General features: G+C 38.8%; 1 protein-coding gene across 2 annotated transcripts; it reads left to right on the forward strand.

The window, feature by feature from the left end:
• Positions 1-10513: 10513 nt before the first annotated feature.
• rbbp6 (retinoblastoma binding protein 6) lies at positions 10514-26144 on the forward strand. 2 transcript variants are annotated; one of them, XM_079456900.1, is made up of 17 exons: positions 10514-11509; positions 12148-12247; positions 12564-12600; positions 17250-17291; positions 18343-18431; positions 18508-18604; positions 18744-18883; positions 18983-19155; positions 19229-19332; positions 19409-19767; positions 20031-20103; positions 20219-20279; positions 20351-20405; positions 20484-20864; positions 21976-22095; positions 22184-24034; positions 24127-26144. In XM_079456900.1, exons 1-17 carry the CDS (start codon positions 11344-11346, stop codon positions 25595-25597), a joined length of 5319 nt encoding a protein of 1772 aa, XP_079313026.1. In that variant the 5' UTR covers positions 10514-11343; the 3' UTR covers positions 25598-26144. The 2 variants fall into 2 exon arrangements, with proteins under 2 accessions (XP_079313026.1, XP_079313025.1); XM_079456899.1 differs by having other exon boundaries at positions 10522-11509; positions 18741-18883.
• The last annotated feature ends 1011 nt before the right edge of the window (positions 26145-27155 follow it).

Consider the following 27155-nt stretch of genomic DNA (forward strand, 5'->3'; position numbering starts at 1 on the left):
GTAAGACTGATGGATGAAAATGAAAACAAGAGGATTTATGAAAACCTAATTTCTGTTCTAAAAAGGATGAAGGGAATTTTGGATGTGTGCTTTCTAAACAGGCTTTGATGATTCACTGGGTGAGTTATCTCCAAGAGCAAGCGCAGGCTGCAGATTGGCTCCTCTCTGCCTGAGTCTGGAGATAGTCAGCCATCCTCACCGTAACAATGTTTTAATCTCTGCCTGTCAATCCCACTTCCTTTATCTTAACTCTCACTAACACATTTTAGGGAGAGAGGCTAAAGGCTAGGAAAGTTGTCTAAAATATGAAATATTACAAGCAGTCCTCTCTCTCTCTCTCTCTCATTATAATATATATGTTTATTTCTGTATTGGAAGGTAAGAAAACCAGGAGGAATTCTAAAAATAAAGATTTCTTTTTTATTTAGTACTGCCCTGAACAAGTTATTTCACATATTGTTTACATCCTAACCCACAGTCCACAACTGAATGATGAATGAATTTACAAAACAACCTAGTTCAAATCATTCATAATACTGTATACTTTTACCAGCACAATCTATTACACTTACATTTTTTACGATTTTATGTTTTAACAATTTGAGCATTTGGGGCATATTTGGTGAAAGTATGATGTTGAGATTCACCTTTTGCACTGAAGACTGAAGAAACTCACAATTACACAAATATTACAAAAGATACAAACCAACACCATACAATTTAAGTGAATGTATAAATTGTTGTTTAAATATCTTTTTTTAGAAGGCAAAATACTTACAATTCACATCTATATTTTACATTTACAATTACATTCATTCATATAAACAATACATTTTTTACATTTTTGCATTTGGCAGATGCTTTTTTCCAAAGTGACCTGGGATTTAACCTGCACAAACCATTTCTAGTGCAATTCTCAAAGTGACATATGACCTACACTCTTAGTCAAGGGTTCGTTATAGGAACCATTTCTTTCTTATGTTTTTATAATATGCAGAACCTTTTTTGTACCAGAAAGAACCTTTTGTGAAACTGAAAGTTTTTTCAGATGTCAAAGGTTCTTCATGGAACCATAAAAAAGTTTCTTCTATTGCATCGCGAAGCACCTTTATTTTAATGTGTATAATAAGGTAATAAACAGATTCTCAAACTCTTAAATATACTTTTCCTTTAGTTTAATACAACTGATCCCATTGTAATTTGTATTATATGTATGATGTCACTTCCTGTAAAGTTCACACAAAAGCCCTAAGAGTAACCACTGGTGCAGTTCATCACATTCAATTTGAACATGTTCAAGGTTTACCATGTCAGAATTTTGAACTATATAGACAATCTTTTGTTCTATTAATTAAGACCTTACAACGTTTTTGTGAAACATCGTGTGAAAATCCTCATTGGACACATTGTGTGGTGTTCATACAAACCTAAAATGCCACATATAAATAGTTTATTAGTTTTTGCAGTACAAGACCCCTAATAGCCACACAAACCAATCTGTTGTCTCCCACAGAACTTCAATATGTCCCACGTAAGCAATCATAACATTAATTAACATAATTCTGCTATTTTTGAAGTCTTTATTATACAACAATTCAGAGCACCTTTTATCACAGACCGGAGACAATGCAGGCCCCCATCCAGCCTGGCAAGATTCTAATCTGAGCTGCTGTGTCAACATTTTTAAATTACCCTCTTCTACCGATAAAACGTGCCTTATCTTCCCACCCCGTCCAAATATATAAATGTGAAGGGATTGAGCCTCAGCCGGGGCTCAAATCCAGCCAGACTCAAGCCCTGACAGAAGCGGGGGATCAGATTTACCATGACCTTCTCAATCACATCTTCAGCTCCCTCCTGTAGGACACACCGGTGCACACAGACAGAGGCCAATGCACCCCGTCATTGTGACAGCAGTCAATCTATGAATAAAAGCCGTCTGCTCTGTTGTCCTAACAGGAAATTAGAAACGGCTTAGGAATGATGTTTTGAGAGAAGCGTAGCCATTATTTTAAAATGATCTGATCACGTCAAATGGCTGAAGCTTTGACTCTCAGATGACTTTACAGTGACTCTTCATAACTTTCGGCTGGTGTGCTGAAACACCTTTCTGTTGAGTAACATTTCATTTTCTCATTACTAGACTTTTATATATTTATTTATTTTCTTCACGATAGCAATGCGGGAAACAGCTGAACACGAATTTGCTCAAATTGGCTTCCTTTAGTACGAAGGCAACATTCAGAGCAGCTATTCATAACTACCAGAATATTTTTATTCACACTCGGCTTGAATCGCTACAGAGGGAGATAAGGAGCTGAGGAAATGGCAGAGTCAATTGGTGTAAACAGATAATGACTGAGCCACTGGCTCGAGAGCCGCTTATAGACGCTGGAGCGATGTAGTGCGCGCAATGACAGCATACTTTGTAGGGATAATAATAAAAAAACAGACAATGTGTGTTTTTTTCGATTATCACCCACATGCTGGCAACAATCGTGTCATCAAATTCATCATAAGAACTCACTCGACTGATGCCAAAGTGCATGCTTTCACTCCTTTCACAAACAACCGGCACGAAACAAAGACATGCATACCAGACACACAATTACGCAGCATTCAAGGAAAACAAAGCTAATTGCTGAGTGCTGGGCGATGCATTGAGAAAAGTACATACATATTTATAAAACGGTGACGTATAGGAACAAAACAACAAATTACAGAACATCTCACTGGGTGGTCAATTTGGAATGCATGATGATCCTTTTGAATGACTAATTTGCTCAATTAGTTGAGACTTAATTCCACTCTTTCTCACTCGTGCACACTGTTACATTTAGATCTAATTATTTACACCAGTTTGTGGGCATGCTAATTGTACAATCAGATTTCAATTTGATAATTGTCTCATTTGAGATGTAAAACATTTCAAGTGATTGAGTCAGAAAGCATCAGTCGGTTATTTTGGTTTCGACAACAAAGACACTGCTGAGAACCAAATGTATTCAGAAACATGCAGAATTTTCTCAGACTCTAAGTTCGGTTTGCTATGAAACTCTGATGAAAAGTGCTCTCTCTGCTGTTCGTAGCGCAAGCGCCTCGATGGTTAGCGGCAGTTAATATGGAGCCTAAGTGTTTAATCAGGGTGAAATTGTTCTTGCTTGTAATGGTTCCCGCTAGAGATAAAAGTGATTGAGCATACAGTCCTCTTTAGGTATCTGTTCATGGTTAAAGCCAGAATACAAAGATGGGTGTTCATTACTCTGCTGTATTTAAGTGTTTAAAGTAAAATATCCTTTAAGGGATAGGTCACCCAAAAAAGACAATTTTGTCATCATTTGCTCAGCCATTTGGCATTTAAAATTCCTGTAGCTCAGGCATTGCGTTAACAACGCAAGGTTGTGGGGTTGATCCCAGGGGATTGCAGATACCTATGTATAAATGTATAGGATAATGCAATGTAAGTCGTATTGGACAAAAGCGTCTGCCAAATGCCTAAATGTAAATGTAACACAGAAGAAGATATTTTGAACAAAAGTGGGACACACAGAAAAAAAAGTTGGTTGGAATTTCTCAATTTAATCATGTACATCGGTTTCACACGATTTTATTACGATTGTATTAGAATAATTCTGTTAAAAAACTTAAATAAATCGTGTGGACCGATGTATATTGAGTAATTCCAACAAACCTTATTTTTCGTTCATTTCTATTGTATGGACAAAAAATCAATCAACGATTTATCTCTGGACACAAATCAATGGGTACCGCCGTTATTAGGTTGCTAACATTTTAGAAAATAACTTGAGAAGAAAGAAAGTCATACAGGTTTGAAATGACAAGGGGGTAGGTAAATGATGACAGATTTTTGGGGTGAACTACTGTATTCCTTGGATCTCTTTGATGCAAAAGTCCAGACATTGACTGTAACCTCTGAAACTGCTATGCTAAATAACCGTAATCTAAAATTCTAATCAGATGAGCAGATCACTCAGGTACAAAACTGCATGACCCCAAAACTTTATTGCATTTCCAAGTCAAAGAGATTCAGAAAAGTTGACAGAGCATCTGGATGAGGAAAAAAGTTTGCATCTGTCTCCACCCAGTAGTCTCAAGCAAGCTGTCGCAATAGCATGACAGATGACAGAGACACCTGGGCTTGTTACCCTGCTGCGTGCACCAGGTTCAAATACCTCACAGGTGAGCGAGTGTGTATGTGGATTGCTGAGTGAGATTGACTGAACAGATATGTGAGGACATAAGTGCGCTCAAAGGTGCCTGACTAGTGAGTTTCACACTGAGGGCAAATTTTCTTCCAATCTGTGCTCTTTATATACACACACGCACACAATCACTCATCCTGCTCCCCGCTGCACTCACTGATCCCATTTAACAAGGTTTATTGGGCTGTATAAACAAGTGAAGGTCTCTCTCTCAGAAAGAAACCCCTGCTACCCTAACATCTGCCTGGCTCTCTCCCAAACACCAGGGGATAGCCCATTCACTTTGATATCCCAATTAACATCTTCTCTGGTCCTTTTAAAATTTCTTGAACCAAGTTAAAAGCTAAACTGCACATTACACTAAGCACCACAGATAAAAAATCTGACTGTTGCACCTGAGATTCAAACCCACTGTGATATGCCGCCCAAAAGCCAGTCAACAAAAGACACTTACAAACAAACCTGAGAATTATTACAAGAATTTGATTATTACAAGAAACTATTATATTTCAGTAAAAAAAAAACATGAAATAGTTCATCGAACATGAAGTCCTAATGAAGACGAACAGACCAAGACTAAGGCATCATATGTTTGCCACACAGACTAAATCAAGTATTTAACAGCCTGTGTCATGGCGAGTTAGACGCAGTAATTTGTTTTTCTAGGTAAAATTCATCTGCCTTCTTAGACAGTGGCCTTGTCCAAGGCTGTTAGCAATGTCTCAGGAGCCTGATGACAAGATTTATCCTCCAAATATACAACAAATGAACATGTGCCAGATATAACTTTCTACACAACTTTCCAGCACAAGCTTAAGCAAGATGGTCTCCAGGGTATAAGGAGGTAAAAGTGGTTGCAATTTAATTTCTTTGGGAGGTAGAATTAGATATATCCTACAAGTAGATAAAAAAACGTATTTTGCCATATAGACCGTTTCCTTGGACATGTGAACCAAGACTGCAGTTAACTTCCAATCTGTGTTTATCGGTCTGGCTAGTGTCTAATAATATAACTATTTATATTTTATCTACTTTATGTTCATATTAATTTATAGTATATTTTTTATAATTCTATTAAGTAAATAAATGTATGTTCATTAAATTAAATAAACAATTTTTTGAATGGGTCCGGTAGTTTTGATGCATTTAAAGAAACCATATGGGACGCTGACATCTAGCGGTTGAGCTTGGTATCGCAGTCTTAATTCAAATATTGGAGAGGCAAGTTAAGCAAAGTAAAGGTTCTTCTCAGTGTTTTTTATTATTATCAGAAATAATCTTCAGTCACTCTATTATTTGTGAGCGTGTACCGGAAGTTAACGGCAATTCACTATCGTGTGCATGGCCAGTAGCGTTGTTGCTTTGAAACGGTCTAAATTCTTTAGTGCTTCATTTTGTTAACTGTGGAAATATATAAAGCCTCCACAGATTGTTCTTTAAAAAAGAACTTATAATAAATACTGACTACTGATATCTTTTAAGTATTTTTGCAATGGGTAACACTTTATAGTAAGGTTGTATTTTGTTAACATTGGTTAATGCATTAGCTAACATGAGCTAACAATGAACACTTCATGTTAATTTCAGCATGTACATTTACATTTATTCATTTGGCAGATGCTTTTCTCCAAAGCAACTTACAAGTATAGGAAAGCATATAAACATTTTGCTAAACATGCTAAACAGAAACGTTAGTTTACAAGGCCACGCTATTAGGCGGATTAAAGCTCGAGTATGCTAGGGAGAAAATGAACAACAAGATTTTTTTAAACAAGACATAGACAGTTATTGTTTAGTCAAATAAATGCAGAACAGGTATGTTTGAACTGTTTTTTGAAAGTTGTGAAGGATGCTGCAGTTCAGGTGGAGGCTGGCAATTCATTCCACCACAGGGAAAGTTGTATCTATAACATTAGTTAATGCACCATTAACTAACATGAACAACTGTATTTACTTTAACTAACATTTACAAAGATAAATAAATGCTGAAAACAACTATATTGCTCATTGTTAGTTCATGTCAGTATGCATTTACTGATGTTAACAAATACAAACTTACTATAAAATGTTATCCAAATTACTTACCAGACATGCCAAACTACCCATTGTTGACGAAAGGTTGCAGTAAACCAGGTCACCAAAAGTATTATTCCCTCAGTTCTGCTATTTGTTGAAAATGCTGCCACTTCATGTTATTCTGTCACATAACCTAATCCTAACCAGAGCAGCAGGGCCAGGCCCCTCCATCACTACCCTCCGCATATTCCTGTTTCTCTCTCACGGGACCCAATGCCCCTGAGAAATGTGACACTGACACGCATGATTCACTGTATGGGTTAATGTCAGCTGCCAACACACATAGCACACGGCAATGAATCAAAGCTATATTTCATCCCACTCAGCTATAAAGAGCTTGAAGGCATCTGCACTCACTGGGCTCCATATGAATATATATGAGACCCCTCATGACTCCTCTTGTCATGTTTGTCACAGACATATTTATCAAGGTATGATAAAGCACAGGAATACACATCATGTCTGAAAGTTATCCCGCTGCACGCCTTTAGACAATATCAGTCTGTGTAATAAAATGTCAGTTTTCAGGAATTGTATTGGTTTAGCTATTTATTTCTATAACGCATTTTTGCAAACTTCACTCTCAGAGAAAAAATACAAAAGCTGTCACTGGGGTGGTACCCTTTCTTTCACAAGGTACCCTTTTGCCCCAAGTGAAATATTACTACCTCATAGGTAGTACAAATGTATACAAAACTGTACATGCTAGTACCTTTTTAAAGGGTAGTGAAAGCATTTGTACATTTTTTCTGAGTGTACTTTCATTTGGTAAACTTTGGTCTCCTTAGCGACATCAGTGGACATTTAGACCCTGATACCAAACTCAACCGCTAGATGTCAATGTACCATACGGTGCGACCAAATACAGGACCCATTCAACAAATTGTTTATTTAATGAAATGAACTTACAACAAAATTCAACAAATCTCTTATTTAATACAATTATTATACAGTAAAAGAATAACACAAATTAATATTTACATAAATTAAATAAAATATGAATATATTATTAGACATTAGCCAAACACAAAACCGGAAGTTAAATGGGGGTCAGGCGCATGTGTGTCTGATGAAACGGTCTATAATGGTTGGAGGTATGTTTTCCAGAATGGAGTTTTGATCACGTTCAACCGGAATTCTGATGTAGTGCTGTCTTAAGATTGAAACCCACAGGCAAAAGCAGAGGGAAAAAACGTTGGGGCAAAGCTGCCTCCCAGCTGTCACTACTGACTGGGCAACCAAGAGACAGCCAGTGACCCAAAAAACCCTCTCCTTGAGGGCCGCCTCCTCTCCTGCTTCATGCCACACAAAAACTTTACCTCCATCTGTGTTCTGGGTATTTGCATCTAAACATGTTAAATATCTTGCAGGATGTGCATGAGACACAGCACGGGGTTGTATGTATACGTGTCGTATGTTCATTTCCATGCATCTGAGTGATCATGTTTGCATTGGCATCCGTTTTCTCATGGACATGAAAGTAAAAGCAGAGCTTTGTGAGGCAGTTGAGTGGGAGGCAGCCTCTGTACACAAAGGCTGATGATTTGCTCTGTTCCCTCCTCCGCTGAAGTGCCAGAGCATCCTTCCTCCCCAAAGTGCACCTCTCCAAACATGCAATGATAGCGCTGATTTTAATTACCTCTCATGACTGCCGAGGTTGTGGCTGCCTGACTCACAGCAGGGAGGATCTTTCGGATTTATCTCTGGAAACACCTGCACTTCTTTAGCTCGCTCTCTCTTCTAGACAGATGTGTTCGGTCATCTCCTCTGAGCAATGCTTAATGTCTCTGATGTCTGAGTGGGAATAACATAAAAACAGTTCAACTGAAACTTGAAAAGCTATTCATACATACAAGTATAATTGCAGTCATATCCCAGTGTGTTATATAAGGTATAACAAGTGTCTCCTCTCTTTCTTCCCTTTTTTCTTTATCTCGCTTTCTTATCTTTTTTTGTTCTTTATATCAACCATGTTCTTTAATTTAGCTGGCATAATAAAGTCCTCGCTGGACCGTTGACCACATAGATGTCCTTTACCAGAGCTTAAGGGGGATGTGTTTGGGACCCTCAACTATTCCTGCTGTTGTCTTCGAAAATAAAAGTTAAATAGTCTTGAAAACAATTTTGTGATTGAGCTGAAGTGGATATAACAACTTTAAAAGTAAAGCAGTAAACAAACATGGTTAATGATTCAAAGGAAATTGTTCAAAAAAGTTAATTTCCTACCATAAATCTTATAAAGTCTAAGCATTTTCCAATAAAAATCATGTATGGTGTAAATCTGCACAGATCATCCACTTACTGTAACCCTTCAGGCCATCACTTGGGCTAAATGAAGTAGATTTACAGTGATAACCTGTGCTAAACTGTATAAAAAGACAGTTAGGGCATGCTGGGGAGAAGATAGTAGATGGCAGACAGGTAGGTGACCATCAGTCCCTTCTTCCTTCTGAGAAAATAAGGGTTCGGTGTGAAAGCAGAAAGCCACCACTGAACTCACAATCTCTCAGATGTGGCCATGGTTGAATTTTGAATTTTTGAGTTTTTTTATCACTATTCATGAGCTATACCACAGGTCAACGACTGCCCCAAGCAGACAATATTGACCTCTGAAGAAGAAGAGATGGAAAGCAGAGAGGAAAATACAAAACAAAGATGAGATGACTGGTCTCCAGCTTCTATCAATAAATCATTTGGTGTTTAACCCTTACTAACCCTTACCATGTTTTTTCTGTGGTAAAAGTGTAGTCACTATGTTTTTTCTGTGTATTGATCACGATTCCATGATAACCATGATACGACCCCAAATAACCATGGTTATTTTGTGGTAACCATGGTTTTACTATAACATGTTATTGTTTTAACTGTAGTAAAACTGCTTAATTTTGGTGAGGGAATAAGTAAATGACTACATTTGGAAGCATTTTTCCCACAGACTTTAAAAAACAAAAGTACAGTAATTGAACGCTTGGTATTATTTAATGTATTACGTGTTTTATGTGAGTGTAATGTTGTCACGACCCCGGCAGTCCGTGCTTCCCCTGTGATGGTTTTGTAGTCCTCTGTAGTTATAAATGTTAATTAGTTCCTCCAGGTATGTCTTGTAATCGTGTTAGTTTCTATGTATTTAAACCCCAGTGTTTCCTTTGTCTAGAGTCATTGTATAAACTGTGTATGACAATATTATCAACAGAAACTAATGTAAGCACTATAGCTTTAAATTTTCTCCAAATGCTCGACTGGATTTGCATTCATATAAACACTGAAAGACAAAAAATATAAAGCCACAATATGGAAGTATTTTGTGGTGAAATATGAAAAAATCACAGTGTGATATATTTAATGCAATTGTGTGCTTACATTATCCCAAATGTTCCTAAGAATGTGCTAATCCAGAGAAATTCCTATTTTAAATAATGGCCCGTCCCTTGTCTCCCTTGTATTTGTCGCATATCAGTGACTTAATATACAGTGCACCACAATACCCTCCGTTTCCGATTGGAGAAACTATGGCAACACGCAAATCCGGAAGTGGTTATACAACATCTGTATAACCACCGTATACAGCATACATGAACATGATGGGCAATCTCCATACGCCTCTGGATGGTGAAAACGATGGTGTGGACTGTCCCTTTAGGACAGTGTGGAGTTTCCTTGCTATCCAAAAAATGCAATACAATGCAATGAATGAATGAATGAATGAATATAGCGCTTTATTGTGTATTGCTGTGCACCCAAAGCGTTTCACAATCATATAACGGGGGTCTCTCCTCAACCACCACCAATGTAAAGCATCCAATTGGATGTTTGAAAAACATTACAATATATGTAATAAGTGACACCGAGATTTAGATATTTGTTGGCTTTAGAACTTAATAGCAAAATAAATGTATGGCCTTATTGTGTCAAATTCATTGGGACTTACCAGAATGTTACTGTTACACAGTCAGACCCTATCAGAATTTGTGAATATATTCTGCCATCTTGTGGATCTAAATTATAAAACAACTTCATATGATTATACATAAAAAATATAATGAAAATAAATGTTAAAAAGCCTCTATTAAAATAATACAATGATTATTGTCTATTATTAGTAGTAGTTTGTACAAGCCGCCGGTATTACATATTGATTACAAAATGGTTGAATTCCTGCAGGTGGTACTCTCCGCGCATGCGCGCTTTTAGCCCCTCCCTGTGACGTCTTCATTCTTTGCCCCTGCATTTTGTGCGGAAACCCCTCCAACCGAAGAATAGGTGCTGAGTATTACCGTATGAACAACCTGTTTAAAACGTAGATGTGGTCATCAAGTTGACGAAGGAGCGACTGGATTACCGCAGCAGTATTTTGATTACAGGATAAACATATTACTACTTTTTTTTAAGCATTTTGTTATTTTGTTGTAGTCTTTTTTGTCTGAGTTTGCGATGGAAGCCATTTTAGGTTGGTCACGCTAGCTGATTGTTTCGGGCCTTGTTTCATTCTCCATCGGTTCGTGTTTTGTTGAGATTTGGACTAACGTTACATAGAAAAACCACTACGGAGGAACTTCGAGACGGACGCTGGTGCGAAATACTTGACCGGACTCTACACGTTTATCCACACGGACATTGTTTGAACTCTACATTTCTCGATCGGAGTTGGACCTTGCGAACAGCTTACGACTGAGCGCCATATGCTCCTGGGACATTGAATCGGCGGGAGAATATCTCGCTTTTGTTGGAAGATTTCGTGGACAATGAACCGCTTGCGTCTTTAAGATTGCGTGTTGCACTCGATCTCTTCGAACACTTGAAATATCGAGTTCGCAGTTATTCATTACATCTCTTACCGTCGGGCGAAATAAACATGGCCTCCGTTTAGTGGTGGCTCTTAAATGTTTATGATGAGCAAGTATGGCTATTACTCCTAAACTGTTCAAGTGGTAAATTGACATATGAATGAGGTTGATCGCTGGGCTAGCCCACGCGATTCTGAAAGTTGTAACTTAGTTGAATTTGGTTGTGTGTGGTGGTATCTGACCACGAGGATTGTTTAAACATGTCTTGTGTCCATTACAAGTTTTCTTCTAAACTTAACTACGACACGGTCACCTTTGATGGCCTTCACATCACGCTCAGTGATCTGAAACGCCAGATCATGGGCCGAGAAAAGCTCAAGGCCGCGGACTGCGACCTGCAAATCACCAACGCGCAAACTAAAGAAGGTAACGTTGAGTGGCTCAAATGAATCCTGTAATATGCCTAACCGCTATTTGTCTTTTAAAGCCTGATTGAAAGGTGTTGTATATTTGTGGTAAATAAATTGTTAGGTTCGTCGATGTTTACTGTACATGTGTAATTTGTCAAAGCTTGCGTTTGCTAACGAAGCTAATCTGACCAAATGCTTATAATCACAACGTCGTCATTGTAGTGTAGGCCTACGCAACATTTTCTAGTTGTCTAAAAAAAATCTACTTCTTTCATAGTGTTTGGTGTGATACTATGTTTGTTTATTAGCAACAAAGTTCTTAGTAGATAAGTTGTCTATTATTATTGTCTGAAACCATGAACAATGGACTCCATTTTGTGTATTCCGACATGTGCTTCGTGAGGCCTTCACGTGCTCTCGGAATGATCGTATCGCCCTGGGTTAAAAATCCCATGAACTGTCTCTGATGTCATGTTTACCATTGGGAAGAGGGTCTTGTGGGAAGATGTGCAATTTATTCTTCGTAAACTAATTTCCGAGAGCACGTGATGGCAGCACCTGATGCAGATCTTTAAAAAAAACAAGTGATGGAAAATTGTCTGTTATGTGAGACTTTATGTTTAATAAGCTAATCTTTGATGTTTTTGTTTATAGAATACACTGATGATGCTGCCCTTATACCCAAAAACTCATCTGTCATCATCAGACGAATACCTATTGGAGGGGTTAAGTCGACAAGCAAAACATATCTCATGTAAGTAATCTGACATTTACACATTTTTCACTTTCTGTTTACATCTGTTTAATCCGTGCCTTGACAGGAAGCTTGTTTAAAGGCCAACAGCCAGATTCTGAGAGGAACTAGTGTTTGCTCTTTAGCTGTAGTTTTCTTATTTGAACTTCTGCATATTCACACTTGGAGACAATAGCCTGTAGAGTCATAGTCAAACTTGCCAGCGAGAGCAGCATTAATAACTTTTAGTTTTGTAAACTTTTATACAGGTCTGCACAGTCGGACAAAGTAGTTATAACTGAAAGTTAATCTCTTTTTTGTTTGTTTTGCTTTGCAGCGATCGATCTGACCAATCAAGTGGATCTTCAAAAGCAGTATGTAAAAACACCTCATTTCCTTGTCTCAGTACACACATTTTCAAATTTCCCAGAAGTTCCTTTGTCTTAATAGGGAACTTTTCTCATGCTCCTCAATGTTGTCTTTGAAATCTGTTAGAAGATGACAAAGTGTGTTGAGCTGAATGTTTATATTGTGATTCACTACATTTGTTGCATTGAGTTTCATGTTTTTATGCAATTTCCAATGTGTACAGAAGTCTGTGCGCATGCTTAAACACTGTTTCACATTGAAATAAGTTTAAATCCTCTTATAATATGAATTGTTTTACAGTGTAGTGTAAGATCATATTGATCTATATGATAATTCATGAACATGGCCTATGTTCAGTTTGTTTGTCCTTAAAGTGACACATCTGTAAAAAGCTGTCTGTTTTTTTGTTTTTAAATAAAAAGTGCATTGTGTTATTTACCACATTACACCTTGTATCACACAGCTTTAATGTCTGACTGCCCATGTTCACACAACATTTATGGTAGTTTAGAGTTTCATGGATACAAAACTGTGGTCGAGTGTATGTAAATGAGGTTTAAGAACTAATACAGCAAGACCAGACATTTACTAAATGTTCACATTGGTGGTTCTGAACTGACACTTTGTTCTTGTCAGGGCTTAATGTTCGTTCATGAAACTCTTAGAGGTGCTTTCCAGTACAGGGTCAAAGACTAGTCCTAGTCTAAAATAAATGTTGAAGCGGTCTAAACAAACAAAAAACACCTTGCATTGACATTTTAAAATGCGTTAATGCCACTGTTTTGTCTCAATGGGCAGAAGGGTTTTTCTAAGGAATGTTTTAAAAACTACTTTGTCTTTAACTAAAGTCTAGTCTTGGCTTGATCTAATCCCTGTCCAGGAAACCGCCTTTTAATGTTTAAAGGAATAGTTTGCCTAAAAATAAATTCCTCATTTACTTATCGTAATGTTATTTCAAACCTGTATCACTTTCTTAAGGACATAAAATAAGACGAGGAATGTTACTCACAGTGGTCGGTTCCATTGAATGGACAAACAAGCACTGAGATACTCCTCAAAATATATTTTGTTCCACAGAAGAGGCGATACAGGTTTCAAATAATATGGGGTGAATAAATTACTATTTTATTGGCTGAACTATCCCTTTAAGATAACCAAGCCATCTCATGCAGAATTTTAATTTTTAAATTTAATCTGATTAGTAGCACCCATTTGACCTTTCGCTAAGTCCCTCCCCTCAAACGCAGATGAGCCAATGGCAGCTGAGTATCAGTTGCACAGGGACCGGAATTCCGACTATTTGAGGTTTCAGCGCCAAATAGAACTTAAGTCAAATCCGAAGCTCTCATAGTTTTTATGGTGTTTATACTACAAAAATGGTAGAACGATGTGCCTGGGGTACTTGTAACACTGATTCCAGGTATCATGAAAGGATTAGGAATGGAATTTATAGGATTCCATTTGCTAAACCTAAATTAGACAGCAACCAGTTGTCATACGAATTCAATTACAATTTTCATGTGCTCAAACAGACCGTTAATGTCATGTGCTTCAGCAAGGGATCACTGGCTAAAAACTGAAAACTTAGCGAATCCATGCTAACATACAAACCTAAACGGCTAACTGTTATCATGTCATGTTCATTGCGGGTCAAAAACACATAAATGAAATGTGTCATTGCCTCTCCATATTAAACTGGTTAAATGTAAGTGAATTGAATCCTGTACCCTGTGGTACGCCAACATTGTTGTCATTTGCGATCATGACGACCGGCTTCTCCCACTTGCTTTGTGATATGTAAACCCTTGCTTCCAAATGAATCTTATCTACCATATTTATTGTAATATCCTTTATATATCCTTCCATGAAATATTTAAGTTCCACTAGAATGCTCCCCAACGAGTGTGTGTGAAAAAAATGCTTGGGACAAGGCTTTCACACTGATAGTTCTCATCGCCAGATATTAGAGAACTCTGTGTGTTTGTCAGAGTTATCTAAGGGGGGCGGTGCTAAGCGATATGTCATATGTTATTTTCTTACTCTAGTTAAAACCATGCACTGCATATCATGACTAACATTTTAAATTTTTTATATATTTTTGAGAGTATTGCTGGAAGTGTTCGTCTTAGGCTGACAGACATGATAACTATTGCATGAAGCTGAACTTTATTTGTTGTGTAGGTCGACATATGGCAGTTACCCTATACTGACAAAGCACTGTAAATGCAGCATCAGTTAACACAAAGGTTTTCACTTGCTAAGTACATTGTTGAGATGTGCTTAAGTCAACTACTGAGTGTTTGATAAACTTTATGTAATTACTTAAATACAATAAACAAGTATTTAAGTAAGATGCAAATAAAACATTTTGTTTATTTCTTATGTTCTGGTCAGAGTTCAAGGCTTAGCAAATTAAATGGATAAAAAACTTAAATTGTGATGTTGTAGAGTGAAATAAACGGTAAAAGGTATCAACCGATTACATTGAAATTAACTGAGCTTGGGTTGCTTATAACATTGATTGATTGAAAGTACTGGGAGCCAGCTTCTAAATCATTTTCTAGCTGGGGTGTTTATTTTTTGTTTTGAAAGAAGGATTTACAAGTATTAGGCAATGTAAGTCGCTTTGGATAAAAGCATCTGCCAAATGCATAAATGTAAGTGATATTGAAGACAGAAATTTTCTATACTGTTCTGTACTGTTAATTTTAGTTTTTTTTAAACTGTAGTAATTAGACCAAATATGTTTGAGAAGCTATGTGCGATTAAATAGGTCTCAAGCTTTCAAATGTTAAATAATTGTCATCATAGTCTAATCTCATGACACCAAACCGATAAAAGAACCAGCAGCAACATTTCTTTCGAACTACCCATGTGTGGTCCAAATAGTTGCAATGTGAAGACATGCATGTTTTGTGCCTGCATGAGGAAATTGTTTGCATACCAGCAGGTGCCAGTAGTCTGTATTCGGGTTTAAAAAAGGAAAAGCTGCAAAGCTAGAACTTTTCATACAGTTCATGCAGAAAAAGCCAATTAGTGTTCTTTCCCTCAACCAGCCCCAATGCAAATTCAACATGTGGAATCAACTGAAATGTCATTGATGGGGACCAACAGTGCAAAACTAAGCTAAACAGCGCTCAAAATGGACTGTTGTGGCATGGAATTATTGTACAGGTCATTAATTGAAATTGTTGGAAAAGTATTGAATTGTGGTTAAATTCAGACAACTGAATTTTTTGCCATTACAAATGTAAGCCAAATGTACTTTACCCGTTTTGTACCAGCATATGTGAGTGGAGTGAAATCCCAATCTTCCCTCCCCCACAGTGTTCTGTAATCACCGGACTTGTGCTACACTGGGATTTTCAGATACTGATCACTTAAAAAAAAATAACCACGGGATCAGTGTTTACTGGCACATTTCACACAACCCTATCATCTTCTGTTTGCAAAAACAAGGGCTTATGTTTCAACATTTTTAATTGAAAAACTTCGTTCCACTTTGCAACGTTTACATTGTTCAATCTGATATGCCACATATGCAGAAAACAGTAATAACATGGTGCTGTTAAGAGCAATGTTGGAAATTTGAGGACAGTTTTGAATGTTTTGTTTTTCAAGTGCTTTGTGCCTTTTGTCATAAGCAAGCACTGCTTACTATTGGCAAAATCACAATGTCTCTTGTGGATTACTGCACCGGTTAAAATTGCACATTTGTGTAAAATTTAACGCTTTGGAACTTTTTCGACACCATTGTATAGATTTGTTCTCACTGTGTCTATGGTCTGCACTTTACCATGGTAATGTTTTGTTTGTCACATTTTTTTGTTGTGATGTTTAAAAATCGTCAATAGTCAAAAAGTGATTCCTTTAGAACCATTAGTAATTGCAGGTTATTTCAGAATCAGATGGATTCTAAATGGGCACATATTTTACGATAGTTAAAATGTTGCCTTGTCATCTGTTTAACACAATTGAAGTGCTTTGTTTCTTCCTCCTTCTGTATGGAACATGACATTGTACTTTAAAATACATCCTAGGATTATTCCTAGTTCATATTTGACTTTTTGTATTTTTTCTATTGTATGAAATGAAAACACTTCGTCCTTAATAAACATGTTTGTTTATGTTGGTTTGTGATAGCACTTGTAGCTTGCTTTCCTGAAGATACCCAGATAATCTGAATATAGACTGATATGTAGGACAGTTTTGTTAGTGAAAAACTACCCAGTTCAGATGAAGTCTGGAATATTCTACTTGGCCTGTTGTAAAAGTTGCTTTTTTTCATGATTTTTCTTTCCTGCGAGGATCTAAAATAAAATAGTGTTCATTTCATTGACATCTTTCCTAAGACCCTGTGTGTTGACTCTTTGTAGGGTTTCTCAGTTTTTCCATGGATAAGTTATTAACAAATTATTTCTGCTCATACAACACTGGTGTTAAATTCTAGTAAAATACAAATTTGTGGTAATAAGACAAAGTAAGTTAGTTTATCTACATCATTTTCAAATTTCAGGTACAAGCAAGGACCCAACTGTAAATATTGGTTTGTTTTTGTGGTGTTGGAACTCAAAACATTCAGTTGGACATGGACTTGTGCATTGTCATAGTGGTGAACCCCTCTTTGTTTTAATATCTTGTTTTCTAATGACAGATTGATGATTCTTCATCCATTTCACTGGCTCTGCTTTCAAAGGTACTTAATCTCTAAAAATATTTCTCTCTGTTGTAATGTCTAACTTTTCTCAGTGTTTGGATTTGGCAAGCCATTATCTAGGTGCGCAAAACTGCATTTGTATATTTTTATGAAAAAAAATCTTGTGCTGTTTTCACAATGTATGGTGTTGGTCGCAAGTGCTCCAAATCCAAACTGAATTTATGAAATTGTATGTGAACACAAATTGTGATTATATCAGGATTTGTGATAGTTGCATAGTGGTAATAACTATAAACAAAGTTTTTATATCTAAAATGAATAATTGCTTATGAGGTAGTTGTTTGTTTTGATGCTTGTATAAGTTCTGACACTTGTTTAAAGTCTGGTCCTGTCACGAGCGAGCTCATTGCCTTTATTAGTGTGATGAAGAGTTTTGTGCAAGCCCATTTTTTTCGCACAAAGTACTCTGGAATCATTTTGTATTGTTTGCAGTTTTGCTCAAATTGAAGATGAAAGCCTGTGGATCATGTTGAACATTTTTCCACCTTTTTGGAAATTGCAACAGCTCTTTTGATTTTTGTTTTTTCTGGACTTTTTTGCAACTTGAATTCATCTACGCTGAGTCTTGCTCATTGGCAGCAAAATGTATTTTCTGTGATATATATATTTTTAAATATAAGCAATATTGCAATGTAAGGTTAATGTTATGCTGGTTATTACACCATTATCCATATGTGTCTAAAGTGTAAAGTTGGATGACATGACAGTATGTGTGTACTATCCTATTGTTTATCTGACCCTTCGCAAAAAGACGTGTTCAATAAAACTAAGGGTGGATTACTGTTGGAGCATGGGCAATGCATTGAGACTGTCAGTTTGACATTTGATATGAGTTTACCCATTAATGCTCTTGCAAGTCTTTCGACCTAAAGACATTTTGAGGCCTGATCCATCACTTTGATTATTTTGTGTAGTATGATCTCACACTGATAGAGGCAAGCAGCAGCTTACAGGACCAAGGCTTCAGTGCGTCTTTGGTCTCTGCTCAAAATTGATGTTGTGTGTGAAAACATTGTTGCCTGTTAAACAGACAGCCAATCTTGCTGAAACAAATGCGTCAGAGGAAGACAAAATAAAAGCAATGATGTCTCAGTCCAACCATGACTATGATCCCATCAAGTATGTATGCAATAAAATGACCCGTATTTGCATAATTTCTTTTAGATAAATTCTAACACAAATCTTTGTTAATCAGTTATGCAAAGAAGCTTGTTGGTCCACCCCCACCGAACTACACATGCTTTCGTTGTGGAAAAACTGGACATTATATCAGGAACTGCCCAACGAATGGGGTAATTGGGCTTTTGTTACTATAGCTGCTTTAAGCATTACAATTATTTAATTAATATACAATTATTTGGAACTACTTAAGATTATGCCTCTTTGGCCAGAGAAGAAATGTAAACTTGAATATCAACCATGCGTTAGCAGGACCGAAGTTTCGAAGCTCCTCAAAGGATAAAGAAAAGCACAGGAATTCCTCGCAGTTTTATGGTGGAGGTAGATGATCCAAACCGGAAGGGTGTCATGCTGACCAACAGTGGAATATATGCCATTCCCACTATTGATGCGTGAGTACCTTCTTTTATACAAAACATTACAAGTGGAGGCTTTGCAGTGTTTTTAGAGTCGCTTTTGTTGTGCTTATTATGGTTCCTTATGGTGTTTAGTGAGGCCTATGCTATTGGAAAGAAAGAGAAACCACCCTTCTTGCCCCAGAATCAGTCTTCGTCTTCGGAGGAAGAGGATCCAGTGCCTGATGAGCTACTTTGTCTAATCTGCAAGGATCTTATGACTGATGCCGTTGTTATTCCCTGCTGTGGAAATAGCTACTGTGATGAGTGTAAGTGTCCAATCATACATTACACGTAGAAAATAAGCTTTACCTTTGACCTCACACAATTGTCTGGCCACAGGTATCCGGACGTGTTTGCTGGAGTCAGACGAACATGTTTGCCCCACCTGCAAACAGTCGGATGTGTCTCCTGATGCTTTGATTGCAAACAAGTTTTTGCGCCAAGTAAGAAGACCCTCCTTGTTGTTGTTGCCAAATGTTGCCATTAAGGTTTAAAACAACTTAGTATTTCCAACTTCAGGCAGTGAACAATTTCAGGAACGAAACTGGATACACCAAAAGAATTCGCAAGGCTGCTGCTGCTGCTCAAGTGGCCACACCGGGATCCCAGACGCAGGCTCCTGTGCAGAGGCCACCTATGAGACGCCAACAGGACCCTCTGATGGCCAACGTTCCCAGCTCTTCAGCTGCCAGCACCCCTCCTCAGAGCATGCCGGCTGCTGCCTTGTCTCCGGTTGCCACTCCCCAGCCCCCCAGCACGCCACCGCCTGCAAGTAGCTCTAGCATACAGAGCAGCAATGCACCTGCAGGGCCAGACTACAGCCCTACAGTGAACTCACCTCAGCATTCTACCAAGCAGGATGACCCGCCTTTGTCCAAGTAATTTACACATATAACATTAAACAAGATCTGCTGAATTTGTAGAACATTTACTCAGTTTGATATTCTTTTCCCTTTCTTATTAAAAAAACCACTAACCTCACTATTCTTAGCTTTGTATATTGTGCTAGGGTTTAATGGACTAGTTTTGATGCACTTATGTATTTTGTTGCCTATGTTGTTATAATTGCTTCCAATGTTTCCTCATCTGTAAGTCGCTTTGGATAAAAGCGTGTAAAATGTAAATGTTGTGTGTATTGCAGGGAATCTGAAGTTCCAGCATCTGCTCCTGTGCCTTCATCAGAGGCCTCTGCTCCAACAAATACTGCTTCGAAGGTATTGACATTTTATAGGTTGTTTCTGCATAGTGGTTAATATAATTGCATTACTTACGGCAAATTGTTTTAATATGCTTTGTTTAATGTCATTTTTATGTATCTGTCATGCCTAGGGATTCCATGTCCCAGTAATTGTGCAGCCTAATATGCCACAGCACGTCATGCACAGACCAGGTAAACAATTTTTACAGTTTGTAAGTTTTGTCTTTTGTGGTCCATGCTTAACATTTATTTATTTATTTTAGGACAGCCCAGGGCCAGTGGACCAAGGCCAACCCTGAGTCGTCCTAACTGGGACCAGTAAGGATCTTAACATGCTTTCTGATGTTTGTCAATTACAAAAAAGACCTCCTAACCTCAACTTTTCAATCTTTACAGATCCACAAGTAGAGGGAGAGCTCCTATTGATCGACCACCCAGAACACAACCTCCTCCAGTACAAAACCTTCCTCCCGTGCCATGTCCAGGGGCTCCTATGTTCATGCCTCCTGCACTCTTTCCACCTCCACCACACCCCATGCCTCAGCCACCTGGTGTTATTCCTCAGGGGTATCCCATGCCTTTTCCTCCAGGACAGCAGCCCCCCCCTCCCTACAACTTACCACCACCAGTCTATCCTCCAGTCCCACCCAATGTTCAAGTTCCCTGGGTGCCTCCTGGCACTCAGCCACCCATAGCCAACCCTATCTCCAATATGCCAGCAGAACCTTTCCTGTCCAAGGAGGAATTCTACAGGCAGCAGCGCAGACTGAAGGAAGAGTGAGTAGAACTTTGATGAAAAGCAACTGACTAACAAAATCACTGGGTCTCAGAGTAATGTCACGTGCCAATGAAGCACGAGCACATCCGATGCGGTTTTACCATGGTAGACCTTGACAAAACTACCAAGACCCACCAGAGCGTCTGCAGGCAAACAATTATTAAGATAAATGTTTAGCAACTGCAAAAAGTAATTTGTTTGAGATGTACATTGATGTAGAATGCAGTTTGGTGGGCAGCATCATTATTAGGGCTGTCAAAGTTAATGCATGCGATTAATATTTAATGCAATTAGAGCAGCATCCGCTTTTGTATTTCGATTTGAAACCGTTGCTTTGGCGCATTTAGTGTAGATACACAGCTTCTAGCTGTGGGCTGCGACGCAACACGACAGCAGTCCAGCCTGGTGTATAGAGTCATAGGCTAAAGGCTGCGTCAGTGAATCTCTGTCAGACAGCACACCAGTATTAACTTCCCTTTGTGCTTGAATGAACAAAACCACACAATATTATGTCAGAAAGCTCGTTTTGTCTAGCATTTTCGTAAGCACAGACTTTAACGTGTTAAATTAAATAAAGGCAAAGAGTTGTGAAAATGGGAGAGACATCAGATCTATGTACAGAGACCGCTCTTAAAGGGGCCACATTCTAAAACTTGCTACTGTGACTCCTGCCACTAAGGTTCATCAAAGAACTAAATAAAAAAGGAATTCAACGTGTTTGTAGCTTTAATTCTGTATTTAATTTAGAATTTAGCATTAAATACTGTAAAGGGTTTGAGAAATTTCTGTATATCTCCTACCTGTTAGACATGATCGGTCTTAATTATACTGTTGAATGGCTATAATTGTTAAACTAAATACAAACTAATCAATTTAAGTGACATCAGTTTCAGTACTTATATCAAAATGTTTGCTTTCATTCATAAAATTATGCTGTTAAAGTAATCTGTTGTTTGTACATTCATTTGGAGATTAAATGAAATTATTAGTATTTTAAAGTATATTTGTTCTTTGCAATTAATCGCAGTTAAAAAAAATTGCATTAATTCATGTAGGAATGAATGAGCAATTTTTGAGGATTTTAACCAAAGTTTTGTTTTTGATAAATAGTTCCCAATGTCGATTCGTTGCCCGGGAGAACTCAAAGCTTGAGGAATTTACAAATGATTTTGCCAAAGAGCTGTTAGAGTACAGAAAAATTCAGAAGGATAGAAGGCGATCCTACTCAAGGTAAGGAAAAATGACCTGTTCACACAGAGCTGCATTTTTTTAATTATTACAAATCTTTACCAAACTTGTCGCAATTTCCTTTTTCCAGGTCAAAATCTCCATACAGGGACTCCTCGTACAGTGGCTCATCATATTCCTATTCAAAATCTCGCTCACGGTCCCGAACACCACGATCATACTCTCGCTCATTATCCCGCTCTAGATCCCGCTCCCGATCACGCTCTTTCTCTCGTTCGCCATACTCTCGCAGAGGCCGAGGTCGGAGTCGTAGCTATCGATCCAGGTCACGCAGTCCAGCGTACCATCGCTCCCGCAGTAGATCGCCATCGTTTCGAGGCCGGGAAGTGAGTGGGATGGGCGGTGCAATGTATCGTTCTCGTTCCCGGACTCCACCGTTTAGGAACTACAGTCCTAGCAAAAAAATCCCACCTCCTTCTCAGATGGAGGGTGAGCGCAAATACAACAGCAGGTACAGGGAGCTTCCTCCGTATGAACCTAAAGCTTTTTACGGACGAAGCGTTGATCAAAGCGATCCCTACGAGAGAGAGCGTTACCGAGAGTGGGAAAGAGAGTACAGGGACTGGTACGACAAATACCTCAAGAGCTACAACAACCCACCAGGGGGTCAGCTTCGAAGCCGTGGTACAGGAAGTAGAGATCCCCATACACCTGAGCGTTATCCCCCTCCCCGTCCGAGAGAAAACTCCCCCTACAGCAGAGGACGACGGGAGGATTATCCGCCACCACCTACAAGCCACAGTGGTCCTCCGAGAGGCCGAGGTCCAATGACGTACCAGGAAAAGTGCGCAGAGAAGTATGGCCACCTCAGTGTCCCCACTACTGGACCTGGTAGAGGATCTAAAGAATCTCTGAAGTCACTTAAAGACCGAGAGGCCAGTGGCAGCACTGCCACAGACTCAAAGTCTTTGAAACATAAGAAACATCGTAAGAAAAAGAGAGACGACGGTGACCTCTTCAGCCACTCGGACTCCATGGACGAAACCAGGAAAGATGATCGTAAAGGAGACTCCATGCTAATGAATTCAAACCGTGACGATGCCACGCCCGTCAGGGATGAGCCCATGGACAACGCAACAGTGCCTTACAAGAGCACCCCTGAAAAAGAGAAGAAAGAAAAGACAAAAAGCAGGTCTGACAAAGTTAAACGAAAGACTGAAAGTAGTGGAGCAAAAAAAGAAATACCTGTAAAGGTGACAAAGCCTGTGAAAGAGGCAGATTCACTGCGAGAAAAGGTGGCTCCCACTGAACCCGCCATTAAGAGAGTAAAAGATGAACCGTCATCACACAAACCAGAAGCGACTAAACCTCAGGCAGTAGAGTCGAAACTCATGCTTCCTCGTAAGCTCATGCAGTCCAGGCCCATCAAACACCATCAAGAGCTGAAGCCTGTCAAAGATGATCTTAAAAACAAAAAAGAATTCGTAAAAGAGCCCTCAAAGCAAGACAAAGTTCCCAACAAAGATGTAAAAGTCAAGAAAGAGCCAGAGAAGCCTGTGAGAACTGATGAGAAAATGCCCACCAAGGCGGTTGATGCCAAACAGGATAAAAAGATGACGAAGCGAAAAGATGAAAAGTCATCTATGAGAGACCTAGACGCCCCTCCAATAAAAGTAGCAAAAATGGAAGTTGATGTGGCTAAAGGCTCACCAAAAACTAAATCCAGGCCTGATAGCGAAAGACCAGCTGAGGAGAAGAAATCTGTCATTCCGTCCCTTTTGGATATTAAACCAGAGCCTGTGAGAAAGATTAAAATTAACCGAGAAATTGGCAAAAGAATACCCAGCACCGATCGTCCTTTTTCACCAGAGGACACCGCTCATACCACAGCGAAGGGCAGACTAGAGAAGTCAAGGGGAAAATTGAGGAGGAAGGTACATGCAGCCGATGGATCGGGCTCTGTACTTGTAGATTACACCAGGTGAGATCATTCAAGTACTTTTTAGCCCTGTGTTTTCTTAATTTATTGTTATTCAAATCTGTGCCATCATCTCATTTTTTTGTCTTTGACAGCACCAGCTCCACAGGGGGAAGCCCCATCAGAAAGCATGAGGACAAGCTTGACCTGAAGAAAACTGTGGTGAAGACCCTGGAGGAATACACGAATGACAGCTCTACCCCTGCTGAGGATGAAATCGTCATGATCCAGGTGCCCCGCTCCAAATGGGAGAAAGAAGACTATGAATCTGAAGATGATGAATCTAAAAGCACCTCCAGGAATCGAGGTGTCAACCTACCCAGCACTGCTCCTGTGGAAGAAACCACTGCAGTAAAATCAACAGACAAAGAGTCTCCCAATGCTGACAAAACTCTGTCTGCCTCCAAAGACGCTCAGATGTCAGATGTCAAGCCTGCTAAGGAGTCCACGTCAAGCGATAAGGAGAAAGATACTGATAAAGACAAGGACAGAGAACGAGACAGAGGGAAAGAAAAGGATCACAGCGCTGCCGAACGTGAAGCGACTGATAAAAGGAAACCAAATCAGGAGAGAGCGAGGCCACAAGAGAGAAGCAGTGAGCAGGGCAGCGAGCGGAGCTCTTCTCAGTCCTCCAGGGACAGACAAGCTGAAAGGCCTGAATCAACCTCTAGAAAGCCAGGGGGTAGGGAGACAACTACAGGCCCTGGCAACAGAAAACCAGATCACAGGGAAGATGCAAGAGACCACTTAGCAACCAGATCGAAAGACGAGAGAGAACATATCAGGAGAAGAGTGTCGCCCTCTCCACCCTCAAGGGTAAAAGATGTGCATGCGGATTCTGTAAGAAAGGCTAATGAAGGTTCTCAGGAATCTCAAAGTCCAACTAGGGATAAGAGAACGTCATCTCAGAATGCCCCAGATAGCAAAAGAACAGTGGCAGAGGACCACAAAGCAGACTGGTCGCTTTGTAAGGAGAGCTCTAGGCATTCTGATGTGCGTCCTGCAAAGGACAGGGAGCACAGGACTCCTCATAGAACTTTGACTCCAGAGCCTAGGACTGAGGCAGAGAAAGGCGCTTCACACGGGGACCACAAAGTCCCATCCGCACGCACCACGCGACTGTCTTCAGATTTAGCAAGGGAAACTGACGAGGCTGCGTTTGTACCAGACTACAGCGAAAGTGATAGCGAAACCTCAGACTTGGAGAACAAAATTGAGAAAAGGGGGCGAGAGAGGGACAGTAGTGGCAGCCACAGCCCAAGCCCTTCTGGCAGCCATGGACAAAGCAGCAGCCCCAGCTCTCCAGGCAGTCAGGATAGTAAAAAGAAGAAAAAGGACAAAAAAGAGAAAAAGGAGAAGAAAAAACACAAAAAGCACAAGAAACACAAAAAGCATAAGAAACATACAAGTAATGAATCTGAATCTGAGCTCAAGGGACCGAAACACAAACATAAAAAAAAGAAGTCAAAAAAGAGTAAAGACAAAGATAAAGATGACAAGGAGAAGGATGAGAGTGAGGAACAGAGGGTGTTTAATTCACCATTGGTTGATTTTGCTCATATTTGAGAAACATGAAAAATAATGTCCAAAGTTCAGTTTTCATTCTCTTACTTTGCTGTTTCTTATTGGTTAAATACATGCGTTGTTTGAGCACGCTAACCTCTGTCACGTTAGCTACATGAATGATGGAATGATTATTATTTTTGGGTTCTGAACTTTCATGGTTATTTTGTTATAATTTACAATCCTCGCAGACTCTTGGAACATCGCGGTGGTGCATTGAGACCACGGTAGAGGAAGCACTTTAATATGTAAATGTAATTTGCCAATTTGCAAAAGCCCTTTTGTACCTCATCTCTTGTATGTTTAGGCTGGAGAGAAACATATCAGTATGACAGTATGATGATATTGTTACAGAGGAAACTGGAGAATAGTGTCCGGTCATTGCGGCACATAGTGATTGCAAAGGGTATGTATTTGCACTGTGAATATTTCTTGTATTCCTGTATTGAATAAGTTCAATTTTATTCTATTTCAACTTCACAAGAATTATTTAAAATGTCTGCTGAAATGGAATTGCAAATGTTTTGAGGGTAATAAATTTTTTCAGCAAATATATAAGATTGTCTCTCTTCGGTTATTTTGTATATATAGGCAAGTACTCTGCAGAAGATGCTTTAAAACAATTATAATGTCTAATTTGTAAGTAGGAAATACCATGTTCTATTAAGTGAAATCAAATTGCTTTGCGACAACATTTTATTATAAAATTAAATTGTGTAAACAAGAAGTCCACAAACCAGAAGCTGTAATACTCAACACGTGATGCAGGATGGCTCTTCATAGAACATAAAATACTTATTCCTCATTAATGAGCACATGGAAATGTAAATATGTGCTGTTATAGATGTTCCCTAACTACGGAAAAGCATGCTTTAAAAACAAAAATGCTTTAAAAACTTTGAAACCTCACATCTGAGTTATTGATAACAAGGAAAACCTGTCGCTGCTTAAGAGATACTCAAACTTAATTTAGTAGAACAACGGTTTATTCTGTGATATTCCTCAAGTAACAAATCTGCACATTATTCTAATTTCCAAAGAAATTATTTAACTATACATATTTAAGTACTCTACCGACCGGTTACATTATTGTTGAGAAAGGAGCCCGAGTAGTAGCAGCTGTACAAATCCTAATACTATTCATCATTTGAGTGGGAAAGAATTATAAAATCTACTTATAGGTTAAAGGTGAGGAGGACACAGCAGAACCTTTAAAACAAAAGGAAAAACATTTTAAGTTCTTTGCACAAAAGGTTACAGTTAAAGCATTTAACCGATTGCAGAAGGGGCCAACATTGCTTGTGTAAGCTGCTAAAGGTCATACAGGCCTTTTCTGTGAAAACACATTTAATGTTGCTGTTGGTCAGTCGATAGAGCATTATGCCCATCATGCAAATGTTGTGGTTTTGATCCCGGAGAGCACAGATACGGCTTGAATATCATGTAAATTATTTTGGATTCATGTAAATATTAACATGATAATCTGGTGATAACCACAGCAACTGTCATAAGCAAGTAAGGAAGTGTATCTTCCTGTGAGGATAAACTGATTCTTATGTAT

The sequence above is a fragment of the Barbatula barbatula genome, assembly GCF_947034865.1.
Source record: "Barbatula barbatula genome assembly, chromosome: 5".
Lineage (NCBI taxonomy): Eukaryota > Metazoa > Chordata > Actinopteri > Cypriniformes > Nemacheilidae > Barbatula > Barbatula barbatula.